This window comes from Oreochromis niloticus, linkage group LG3 (assembly GCF_001858045.2).
Source record: "Oreochromis niloticus isolate F11D_XX linkage group LG3, O_niloticus_UMD_NMBU, whole genome shotgun sequence".
In the NCBI taxonomy this organism is placed as follows: Eukaryota; Metazoa; Chordata; class Actinopteri; order Cichliformes; family Cichlidae; genus Oreochromis; species Oreochromis niloticus.
In genome coordinates, this window is record NC_031967.2 from 73,993,331 (window position 1) to 74,006,305 (window position 12,975).

The 12,975-nt window shown below is 42.5% G+C and overlaps 1 protein-coding gene across 1 annotated transcript; it reads right to left on the reverse strand.

Moving 5' to 3' along the window:
- Positions 1-2,253: 2,253 nt before the first annotated feature.
- Positions 2,254-3,289, reverse strand: LOC109196862 (P2Y purinoceptor 14-like). Its single transcript, XM_019351366.1, has 2 exons — positions 3,057-3,289; positions 2,254-2,869 (listed from the first exon to the last, which is right to left on the reverse strand). Exons 1-2 carry the CDS (start codon positions 3,287-3,289, stop codon positions 2,254-2,256), a joined length of 849 nt encoding a protein of 282 aa, XP_019206911.1.
- Positions 3,290-12,975: the final 9,686 nt, after the last annotated feature.

Genomic DNA, 12,975 nt, shown 5'->3' on the forward strand with positions numbered 1-12,975 from the left:
TCCTGCCCCTATTCAGCCCTCTTCCAGTCTGTCCCTGGAAAATGATTTTATCTGCTAGGGAAGCAGCGGCTGCAGAGTTTTGTGACTTCTTCTGTGTGTCTTTAATTCCTTCCTGTGCACAGCGGGTGCAGTTAATGCATGTGAAGGACCCGTTAGAGTTATGATTAACATTTTGCTTCCTAATGAAATCAGCAATGGGTGGGTGAAAGCCATTCACCAGAGCATAACTTAACTGCTGCTGATGTGGGCTGGCCTTCTCTGTACGCTCATCAAGGCTGATGTGTTTTCTGAAAACTTCCAACATTTGAATCTCTTCCGCGACCAGTTTACGCTCATGACAATTATGAGAATATAAATGGCTCGCGCTGCCGGGAGTGAATTCTTGCACGAATGTGTCATCTCCCTGTGAGGCAGTCTTACTTGCTCGGGAACCCATGATAACAACAACAACCGTGTCACAGACCGCGCCTGCTCCGCAGTCATTCACACAAACACAGCAACACTCTTCTGGGACCCTAACCCAGTCGCGCGACTCAAAACCCAGTGAAGGGACGCTCGGGACACAAACCCAGGGCGATTTCAAAACCGGACTCTCACCGGACGCTTGGGCCCTTGGGCGATTTTACCAAAACCTCTCTTTCGGGACCCTAACCCAGTTGTGCGGCTATATAGTCGCTCTCTCAACTTACTCGGTGTTGCTTAGTGTGTAATATCAGCCTCGGATCCCGCCGATCGTCATTCGTCGGGGAGAGAAAACAGACAGCTCATCCACCGGCCCGATGACAAATTCTCACGTCTCGCTGACGTCAGGGTTCTCTCCTCGGTGAATGCCGACTCCAGGGATCCGGCGTCGAAGGACCAATTAATGATAGGTTTGTAGCTTGAACCTATTCGCTGGAACGTTGAAGGCAATGTAATCACACAGCAAGCAAGACACGAAGTAGGCAAAGTTCTTTATGTTTCACGTGCACGGGAGAGAACTGGACAGGCGCCGTTCCTTCGCTTGATCCCAGTTGCTCTCGTCCGCTCTCCCGTAACACTGCTCTTTTATTGTGGTTTCATGAATATGCATAGGTTCATTAACATACGACATCTTATATAGGTATGCATGTGAACAAAGAATACCCTGAGTGTGTGTGTGTGTGTATATGGGGTCAAGATGTAACCCCAGGAAGACTCCCCAAAGCTGGTGCCAGGAGTCTAGCGGTACATCTGAACAAAAGGCTCTTAGACTCAAACAGATATACGTATGTTTGCTATACCATATATCAGCAAGAGAAGATACGACCTCTCCTAGGAGGTGTATGATCTATGCCAGAACACTCTGAAGATGAGTGAACGCACTCCCCTCTTCATGCTACACAGAGTTGTTACAGACCTCCTAGGATGAGACATTCTTTCAATCTACAAATGATTATATACTTCTAAGCATATATGAGTAAATATTTCTAAGCATAAATGGCAATAAACAATACAAACCTAACACATGCAAACTTACAAAAGTAGACAAAACATACATTCACCTCAAGGCGCTTTATATTGTAAGATATTGACCCTACAATAATGCAGAGAAAACCACAACATCAACTCTTTTGAACAAGCACTTAGTGACAGTGGGAAGGAAAAATTTAACAGGAAGAATCCTCCGGCTGAACCAGGCTCAGGGAGGCTCTGGTTGGGGTTGAGGAGAGGAAGACAGACAAGGAAACACAGACACATGAACCCTGAAGGACTTGTTTGGTCTTTATTTTAAATGTTTTCTTCACAGCAAAACAAAACTGTGAAAGTAATGTTTTTGCAAAAAAAAGTTAAGTAGCATTTTGGGTTGTGAATAATAGATTTTTTTCTACATAAGCAAAAGCAGTTAAGACATTATTGTTTACAACATCTTTTATTTCTTGCAATATTAAACTTAAAGCTGTTTGATTTTTCTTTTTTCTAACTAATCAAGATTTGGTACTTAATCAGCCTATTGTCAAATTTAATAAAAGAATAAACTTCTTCATGGCTCCATAGCTGAAAGCTAGCAACATGAACTTATGATATCTGTGTGGGAGTGTGTTAGTGCTGAGTTTAGACTCATAATGATATTTCAGCAAAACCTCCTGTGGTTCATGAGTGCTTGGGATCCATGACCTCACTGGTCTAATCTGACTCTAAAAAAATGTAAATCTTTCAAGTTCATGAAATGTTGACCTTTTACTTACAGCTCATTGGTTTAAATTGTTGCTGTAACACCTGCTTCTTGCTGCTCTAATTCTCCTGGTTTGCTTGTTGGATGTTTGTCCTTATTGACACCATCCTCCGATTCACCTGAGCCCGAAAACTCTTACAGAGGAAAAAGTAAACAAGAGGGTCCAGACAGACGTTGAAAACTGACACCACAGTGGCCGCCTCCATCAGGTAGTACAACACTGGACCCACAGAGCAGGTGCTCCACAGAAAACTATAGAGAATACGAACCACGTGATAGGGAACAAAACAAACACAGAAGATGCTGACCAGCAACAACATGTTTCTGCGAGACTTCACCAGCTTCTCAGAGCCAGAGGAGGCCAGCTGACTCTGCTGTGCCTGCAACACCCTGTGGGAGGTGCCGTAGTAGAAGAAGACCAGGCATATGAACACCAACAAGAAGATGATGGTGCAGCTGATTTGAAGTGTTTTATGAAGGACGCTGAATGAAGTACTGAAGAGGGACTCACAGTAGCTCGGGTCAGAGGTCAGAGGTTTGTGGTTAATGAAAAACAGGATGTTGTAGGTGATTGCTGGAGCCAGGAGAAAAACCCAGGTGACCGTGGAGACAATGTGGGCAATTTGTACTGTCTGCAGGATGTGAGTTCCTGAAGGATGGACGATCTTCAGATACCTGGAGAGAGAAGAGAATGGAGGCGGTAACACCTTCACTTACCAGTAAAAATGGAGCAGGTATGTTGTTATTGTTAAGACCAAAAAAGTTGTGTATGTTTTAGTCAGGAGCAAAGGGTTTGTAGATTACCCATTAATCTGGTTTAAATATTGTCATTAATTGAAGTCTGAAATTGAAGGTTTTTTACCTGTTGGCAGCGATGAACCCCATAAATATGATGCTGGTGTACATGTTGAGATACAGGGCAGAAGCCCCAAAGCTGCAGTAGAGCTGCTGAACAATAGGAGAGCTGCTGGCATAATCAGTGATTCGCAGCGGCAGAGAGAGGCAGAGCAGGAAGTCAGCAGCTGTCAGGTTCTTCAGGTAGACCATCAAGCTGCTCGATGCCTGCTGCTGAGCTCCACAACAGTAAAACTTCATGATGAAACCATTGAGGAGTAAACCCACCTGATGAGACAGATAGAGGAGGTTTATGTGGGGAATCTGAATCAGTTGAAGGGGAACCTTAATCCACAATCTGCCGATTTGAAACGTACCAGAAACAGCAGACTGTAGACCAGGATAAAGAAAGGGTTGACTGATGGGACGACCAGATCACAGGTCTGGTTTAGAGCTGAAGTCACATTTTTTAAGTCAGTCATCCTTCTTGAGCTGAAAAAAAGTCCCATTCACAGATATTTGTTTAGAACAATGTGTACATAAAAGCTTTTTTCACCTTTAAATTGTTTCACTTTTCTGCTGTCTTATCATGTTCATACTATTAATTTCACAACTGTTGTCTGTTGCTGTTCAATTCAATATTATTTATATAGCGCCAAACTACAACAGTTGCCTTAAGGTGCTTTGCACCCTCTCGCAGCCCTAAAGGCAAAAAGCCGAGGCCTTAAAATGAGAGTCAAAAATTAGTGATCTGTTATGCTATATTTATGAGGTGGAAAATCTGTGAATGAATCAGCTCCGCTCATGAGTCATATTAGGCATAATAATACTTTAAGCACAGTCTGAGAAGGAGGAGTGGGAACACAAACACCAGCTTTGTTTTAATTCATTATTACACACATAAATTCCTCCACTCAGTCTCTTAAACACAGGACAGGAACATAAGAGCAATAACTCAGCAACATGAATCAGTAACAAAGAGAAACCATGGACTGATTCATGATCAGTATAACTCACACGTTAAACAAGTTTCTAGGGCTGCCTTTTTTCAGCTGATCAAAACTCATCCATTTGTTACTTTGAGGACAGATTACTGTATTTACTTATTAGACTTTTGGGTGTTGAATGTATTAGTGTCCTCTCAGATCGAGCTTTTTACTTCTAGGTTAAGGATAAAGGTAAAGGATGAGCAAGCAGTAGGACTCACCTGTGTTTCTGCAGGTTTCAGCTTAGAGCAGGAAAAGCTGTTTGAGTCGTTATGTCCTCTCAGTTTAATGTTGAAGATACGGAAACACGCATTGATCACACTTGTAGCATGAACCCTGAGTATTTCCTGTTTGCCTTTATTGCTGGTGCAATACATTTCACATGCAGAACAAAGCCATAATTTTCTAATCGGCTGCAATTTAAATGTTGTACATTTATTGCATACTTCATGTGTCTGCATTTTTTTTCTCATATCATCATACATTAAGTTTCAACATCACTCTTTGACAAGATCCAGAATTCACAAGCTGAAATTAGCAAAAAGAAAAAACTGTTGATTTGAGGTTCTTGTCATAAAAATCTGTCTGAGTTCTGACCAAAACTGTAGAAATTAAAATGGAGGGTTGAGGTATTAACACTGCACATCATTTATCATGGTGTGAGTCTACTTTGGTTTAAATCACACCAGCAAACCAGCTGCATCATCATCTTCCTGATGATCGTCTTCTTCTTCTTAGGTTGTCAGGACAGAAGAGTGTGTGGTGTGAAGCAGGAGGCGGCAGCTGAAAAGGTGCTACAGAAACGGTCTGGACAATAAAAACGAACACTCGACATGCAACATTGTGTGCATCGGCCTTTTATTTTATCTCAAGGGTGTTGTATATAAATCCTTTCCAATTTCCAAATTCCAATAAAATTGATTCATGTTTGTGGCTGTAATGTGACAAAATGTGGAAAAAGTTCAAGGGGGCCGAATACTTTTGCAAGTCACTGTATCTTAGATTTTGTTGCCTTTTCAGTCTTTTTTTTCTTTTTTTTTCTTTTTTTTCTTTTCTTCCTTTTAAATTAATAAAACACTGGATGAGCTCATAAAGTACTGAATGTCATTTAAGGGTCCAAATGCAGGCAGCCCTAAGTTCCCAGCCAACATGGAGCTATGATTGAGAGCTAAAATGGTCCAAATTCATCTTCAATTAGACGCTCAGTGTCAGTGTTCTCCAAAATAATGCACTAAAGTTTCATGACCGGGTATTATTGAAAAACTGGATTTTGAGGATGTCACTGTAGGTGGTAACAGAACTGTTATTGTACAATGTGCATTAAAAGAAGAGAGTTCTTATTTCCCATGAAGCATCGTGAGAAGTTTTCTTTGAACCTTTCAGGAGTTTCCGGCCACTCTGTCATATTTTCGGTTTTACATCATGTACACACTACTATCACCTCTGTGCTGAGAAATGTCACTAACACTTTCAATGTCAGTTCAGTGGAAACAGGACGAGGAAATAGCTGCTGTGGTTCCACAGAAAATCCACATGGTTCATTTGAATCTATTTAAAATTTGTGTCTAAACAGATGTTAACTTACAACTGAAGATTTTATCAGAATTTTGAAATGAAAACTAAACTAGACTCTACATCTGAATCTTGGGAGGAGGCAGTTCAGTGTTAGCAAAAAAATAGTAGAGTGAATTAAACTTTTAAAAAGTGAAATCTAACATTTAAGTACTGTGATTTTTTCAATAGACCTTCACTAAATACAGTAAAATAGTTTTGAATTTTGTGTGTGTGTGTGTGTGTGTGTGTGTGTGTGTGTGTGTGTGTGTGTGTCAGGGGAAAATTTCCCAAATAGAAGGCTGCCAAAGTAAAACAGAGACACAGTGAGACAATATAAACAATCATATGTACATGGGTGAACTCTCGGGAGAGTCACACAGTACTCTTCTTTATTGCAGGTTATATAGGCACGTAGGTTACACAGCAGACGGAGGCAGTCTCCGCCTGTTCTCAGAATATAATGCTTAACTGACAAATGCATATCTTACTAAACATTCTGTCCGTACTATACTAAACGTCTGCTTAAGTGGCATTTTCCGTTGCTCTTTGCACAGGAACTTGTCTTCACAGGCATTTGATAAGCATAGGCAAGGTTTCATGTTTTATCAGGGTGAATCGTCATTCAGAGTTTACACAGTTACAAGCAAAGCATATTTGAATAATAAACAAAATCTTTTCACATTTCCCTCCTGTTGTTTAACTTTCACACTAGTTAAAACACCATTGGTTTATTATCTGTGCATGATTTCTTGCAGCGCATTTTTAATCAGCACGTCATACATTGGTGTATCACAGTATTTCAGTGTCAGGGGGATTTATCATCATCTTCGTCCATGGGCAGTGTCAGGTATGCCTGCACATGAACTGCAACAACTTTATTAATCATTGATTGTACACATGGCAAAATACAAGAAGTAAAACAACAGAGTAGGAGTAGAAGAACTCCTACAAAAACCAGTCCTTTTATTAAAAGAGATTTCCAGGAACCACTCAACAGCCGGGTAAGCCAATCTTCAGTGTTCGTGACATAGTCCTGTTGCTGAGCGTCCCTGAGTTGTTTCAGCGTGCGTAAGGCGTCGGTCATGTTGGAAGAGTGAACATTATCTGGAATGTACGTACAGCATGTGTTGTTAAAGAGTATACAGAGTCCTCCTTTTTCAGCCAGAATCATGTCCAGTGCGACTCGGTGTTGCATCACAGTTATGCGCAGGGCATTAATCTCTTCATTTGAATCCGCTTCATCATCAGTGTCTGTGTCAGTGTCAGTGTGTTCTAATAACGTCATAGTTTCTCTTGGGCTGACAGGGTCTGGTGTAATGGCAGTTGCTATCAGCCTGTTGATCAGGGCTCTTACGGTCCAGTCGTTGCCAGTGTAGGTGAAGACTGTGTCCTAGCCTTGGTCACAGTCCGTGCTTGACAGGTACCAGTCATATTCGTTCCACTTGTCACCTCGACGGCCTCCAATGTGGAATGAGTTTAGTGGGATCCATACTGCAGAGGAAAAACTGGTTTTGTGGTAGCATAGGTATAGATCTTCGGTCTTCTTCAGGGTTGCAGTTTGGTTACATGGGTTGTCATATTTCCTGGCCCCTGCCACTCCGTAGCAGTATCCTCTACAGAAACTGCGCTTTTTCCGGGTTAGTTCCACTTTTTCCGTGGTGCGATGATCTTGTTTGGGGACAGCGCTTTGTTCTGAGCATGTCACATTTGGGTACTGGCGATAAATCTGCTGGCAGTGGGGATCACAGGGATTATCGGTGCAGGTCATGTTCATGGATACGATGGCTATTGTCAGGAACACTGAGAACACAAACATGAAGCACAGGGTTGTGACTGTTGTCAGCTGGCATCCTGTTGTCCAATATTGACGTCGTCTATGTCCATCTCTCCTTTCTCCCTCAGTGGAATCTTGGGTTCTTTGTCTAGCATCTCCATTCCTGTGAGTGTTCTCCTCTTCTCGACCACCAGACACACCCGTAGCCTCTAATGAGTAGACCTCAGCCAGAGGAGTGGGATCACGAGTGTTGCCACTGATCACCCTACCCCCCACCGAGCGAACACTAGAGGTTGGGGAGGACCAGAGTCTAAACTTATCACTCACTTTAAGGAGATGTTGGTGGGTCTTGGATTGGTTCAACCGTCTTTGTGTGGCTTTGATGAATCCACGAGGGTCGTTCAGCAATCCTGCATGCTGTGGGTGTTGTGAGCAGGACCTGGAAGAGACTGGGAGAGAATCACGCGGCAGTTGGTTGCTCAAAACTATTTCTTTGTTTTCCAGTAGTTTTGTCATCCACTCTGCTTTTGTTGAGGGCAGGGTGCCTTGGTTTAGCTGACCACACTTTTCAACAGTGATGTGTGACTGTGAGAGCAGGATGCCTACGTAGGAGAGCTGTCTTGCATGTGTTAGATAAGAAAGATTAGCCTGTAGTAGTATTGAAGTTACTGCGTGTGGGACCTTGATAATCAGCTTGTGTCCCAAAACAATGTCGGCAGATTTTTTAACAGCCTCTGCTGCTGCTGCACAGGCTTGCACACATGTAGGTAGGCCTGAGGCTACTGAATCTAGTTTGCATGAATAAAATGCGAGTGGGCGTTGTTTTTCTCCGAAGGATTGGGTCAGAACTGCTTTCATGTAACCTGCTCCTCCGTCTACATACAGGTAGAAAGGTTTCTCATAGTCTGGCAGTGCTGTTTTGTTTTTCTGTACCTTTACTGCATGCTCTGCATGCTGTAAAGCATCAGCTAGACTTCCGGTATTTTGAGTGACCCAATGTTTATCTACGTGGGCGCGGACCTTTGGGAGGAGGCCTTTTAGAAACGCGTTTTTTAGTTGTTGTTCAAAAGGGGTGTTCACGCCCTCATCATATTCTAGACCTGAGTTTTGTCTAAAGACTGGTCGTAGTCTGTCTAGGAAGTCAGAGGCAGACTCGTTTTCTTTTTGCTTTGTTTCTCCTATTTTTTCGTAGTCAGGCCTAGGCGCTAATGTTGTTCTAATTCTCTCGTAATTTGGGTTTGGCGCCTGAATTAACGGAAATTGCCCTAACGGGCCTGGAGGCCATGGCGGTGGGTCTTCGCGGGTCATTAGGTCCAGTTGTTGTCTCGCTGAGACATAAGGGTCTTGTGGTTTCACAAAGGGATTTTTTGAAACAGGGGGATAAGGATTTGGGGGGTATGGTTGCTCAGTATCAGGGGGACTTGGGGCTGAGGGAGGTGGTTGACAAGGAGGAGGATTGGTGGTTTCGGTAGGTGGCTTTTCGCTTTGTTTGTTTTGCTTTTTGTTTCTTTTCTCTTCACGCTTCTTACTTTCCTCCTGCGATGGTACAAAGAAACTTACGTATTCGAACATGCGCAGGACTTTCTTTTTACCACTAGTCTTTTCTATCTCTGCGTGTAGGCATTTACTTAATTGCTGTATTTGGCCAGGGCTACAGTTCCCCTCCCAGGCGGTGCAGTTTGTTTTTTTGGGATTTCTCCACCTATTTGCGCTTATCTGTCCGGCACCAGGGCATTTTTTCTCTAACCATTGTTCATCTGCTGTCAATTCGGGTTTTGTAGATTTATTTCCCATATTTAATATTGATTTATTTTATTCGATAGTTCTTTGTTTTTTTTATTTATTTCTTTATGTATTTAGCGCTTAGTAATACACACACACACCTGCGGCGCTTTCGCTGGCACGAGAACAGAGAGAGATGGCTGACACGCCCTTCTACTTTTGAGCTATTCTCAAAAGCGGTGTCAACTTTATGTGATAAAACACGACCTTCTTCTCGATTCACCAGTACTTCAGCAACCAACAGTAAACAAATCAGTGGAATAGTTCAGCCTCCTTATTGTGCTGTAGAAATCAACTTATTCCACCAAAAAAACAATAAAAGACAGACAGTTTTAACGCGCGTTCACGCTACCAGCTTCCTTAAAGCGAGCGTAGTGCTTCCAGCCTTTCTTAGGCGAGCTTATTTTTACCCTTTCGGGGAGCTACCAATCATTCTTAGACGAGCTCAATATTTATTTTACTGCTTCCAGCCCTCTGCGGGCGAGCTGACTACCAGTCCTCAGGACGAGCTTAATGCTTCCAGTCTGTCTTGGACGAGTCTTAAGTTTCGTTTTCGTTTTTGCGCAAACCTTTATTATCTCAAAGTGGTCTGTCCTACCTTGGCGCTGGTTTCTTCAGATGCACCTGATCAGCCCCCGACGGTGCGGACCGCTTGTAAAACGTTGCAACGTGGGCTTCTCGTACCGATGGGACCTGGTGAGGTGCTTTCTGTGAGAGCTGCTTTAAATAGGCTGTCTCATCCGGCTCGAAGGACCAAGAAATGTCAGGGGAAAATTTCCCAAATAGAAGGCTGCCAAAGTAAAACAGAGACACAGTGAGACAATATAAACAATCATATGTACATGGGTGAACTCTCGGGAGAGTCACACAGTACTCTTCTTTATTGCAGGTTATATAGGCACGTAGGTTACACAGCAGACGGAGGCAGTCTCCGCCTGTTCTCAGAATATAATGCTTAACTGACAAATGCATATCTTACTAAACATTCTGTCCGTACTATACTAAACGTCTGCTTAAGTGGCATTTTCCGTTGCTCTTTGCACAGGAACTTGTCTTCACAGGCATTTGATAAGCATAGGCAAGGTTTCATGTTTTATCAGGGTGAATCGTCATTCAGAGTTTACACAATCACAAGCAAAGCATATTTGAATAATAAACAAAATCTTTTCACAGTGTGTGTGCATACACTCTCCACAGTACATCTGGAGAGTGTTTAAAGTGCTTCACTTGGTCCAGATTTTGTTATGTTACAGCCTCATTCTAAAACTCATTAATTTCTTTCTCAACTCATAATAATTATAAACAAAAAAACCCAAATGACAAAGTGAAAAGGTTTGCTTTATATTCCAAAAGTTGATTCTGTTCATCTGGACGTAGCGTTTTCAGTGGGAGAAATGTTTCGTCACTCATCCAAGTGACTTCTTCATTCTCAGCTGACTGCAGGTTTTCAATCTTATAAACAGTACATTTGTACAATGACTGATTAAACTAATTAATATGTACCATTAAACGAGTACCATTCACAGAGAGTTGGGGAATGGCTGCAATCACAGCATTGTAGGATGGTGACTGAAGAAGTCACTTGGATGAGTGGCGAAATGTTTCTCTCACTGAACCACAGGATGTTCTGGGATTTACCTACCTGGATGACTAAGCATGTATCAAGACACTTTGCTTTAAATTCTTGCAAACTTATTGAAAAGAAAAAAGACCAAAATATAACATGATGTCAAATTCTCTCCCATTGGCTGAAATATTCATACAGCCTTTATTATTAAAGACTTTCCCACCTCCATCATGAGTGGAAATGGTTACAATTCCAATATAATTGTGTTTACATTGGTTGAGAAGGAAGGCAGGTACCAAGCCATGGGTAGGGATAGAGTGTTGCTTAGCCTTCAGAAAAGCAGGGACAGCATGATAGCCCAATTTTATCATGAACTTCTATCTATACATGTCTCATGGAGCACATCATCATAATTTGGTCCATTACTTAACTGTTTTCCTGCACAGCCGTGTCCACGATTGCATGTGTAGTTTAAAGACTGTATTACTGAGCACCAAGCCAGGTGTGATGTGGTTTTTGAGGGTACTCATGAGCACTTGTTTGCAGCTACTGGTTGTTGGAAGGAGTGTGATGATCAGCAAACTGATGACACACCTTTACAGCAAGGCCAGCTGATCAACCAACATGACCATAGCTTCAGGGACTACCATAAGATATACAGAGATCAGTTGTTTAAAAGTTACTGATAATAGCCTAAATGGCACTCCTCTAGTGATGAAGACTTATGCTGTTTGCAGAGACTGCCCTAGAACCAATCACATTTGTACCAAGCTTTTCTGGTCCGCTGGTACACCCTGTTGTTAACCCAGGTTCTTTCAGGCTATGTCTGTGGTGCATATGATTTCACACATTTAACACTGCATAGCTTGTATGAATTTGACCAAAGGTTGGTTCTGTGTATTCATTCTAGCTGTTCATTACACTTTGGGAACCATGATACCGGTTTCACTGGTCCTATCTAACTCCAAATACAAATGCAAATTTCTTCACTTTATTGCTGGACGTTTCTTTACAGCTCATTGGTTTGCCTTGTTTTGTTGCTGCGCTCACTCTCCTGGTTTGTTTGTTGTATGTTTGACTCTCCTAGACAAATTTTTCACCTGGGCCCGAAAACTCTTACAGAGGAAAAACTAAACAAGAGGGTCCAGACAGATATTGAAAACTGACACCATGGTGGCCACCTCCTTCAAATAGTACAATAGCCGACCCGCACAGCAGCTGGTCCACAGAAAGGTATAGGGAAGGCGAACCAGGTGATAGGGAACAAAACAAACACAGAAGATGCTGACCAGCACCAACATGTTCCTGCGAGACTTCACCAGCTTCTCAGAGCCAGAGGAGGCCAGCTGCCTCTGCTGTGCCTGCAACACCCTGCTGGAGATGCTGTAGTAGAAGAAGACCAGGCATATGGAAACCAAGAGGAAGATGATGGTGCAGCTGATTTGAAATGTTTTATGAAGGATGCTGAATGATGTACTGAAGAGGGGCCCACAGTAGCCAGATTTAGTTGTCAGAGGTTTTTGAGTATTGGAAAACATAATGCTGTAGCCTGTTGCGCTGCCACCTACAGAACTGCCTGTGACAGGAAAATGTCTCTGGGATTTTTCACAGTTTGAAATTTCTTAATTCATTCCTGAGGTCCAACTTTCCTCTGGTTCGTAGTCTGTTACCTTTAGTCAGACAAGTCAACGTCCAGTCAGTTTTGGTTCCAAAATGCGCCTGGATTAAATGAAATATTGTTTTCACAGAGGTGAACTCAGCTGAAATGAAAGAAATGGTCGATGGTCTCCGTTCCCTTCTCATTTGATGAAAACTCAGAGCAGCTTTTTGGGGTAAGGAGGTGATCGAGTTAAGAGATGGTTCACCATTATTAAGGAGAATCCCAATTCAATGTTCCATGAAACCCGCTTCAAGCAACTTAAAGAAGTCCAGACTCTTTTCTTTCCAAGCTCCTTAGACTACGATGGCCTAAGACTCTGTGTTAAGCGAAAGAATGGAGGCTGAAGACTGCTGAGTGTCTGAACCACTATTCTCTCAGAGGGCAGGGATGATCACAGCTCCCCCTTTCCTGATATCCTGGGTCCCCCATGCCCTGGCATTTGTATTGTACTTTATAAAGCTCCAATTGTGATAGTAGTTACTTCTTGGAACTTCTTGTTGGTACACTGAGCTACTAGTTATTTCAAGGTTAGTCCAGATGTTGGGTGTCAAAGAATCCATAAGGTCCCACATCCTATTCATGGAACCGCCTCCACTGGGGTTACGTGGATTGTAGCATTCAAAC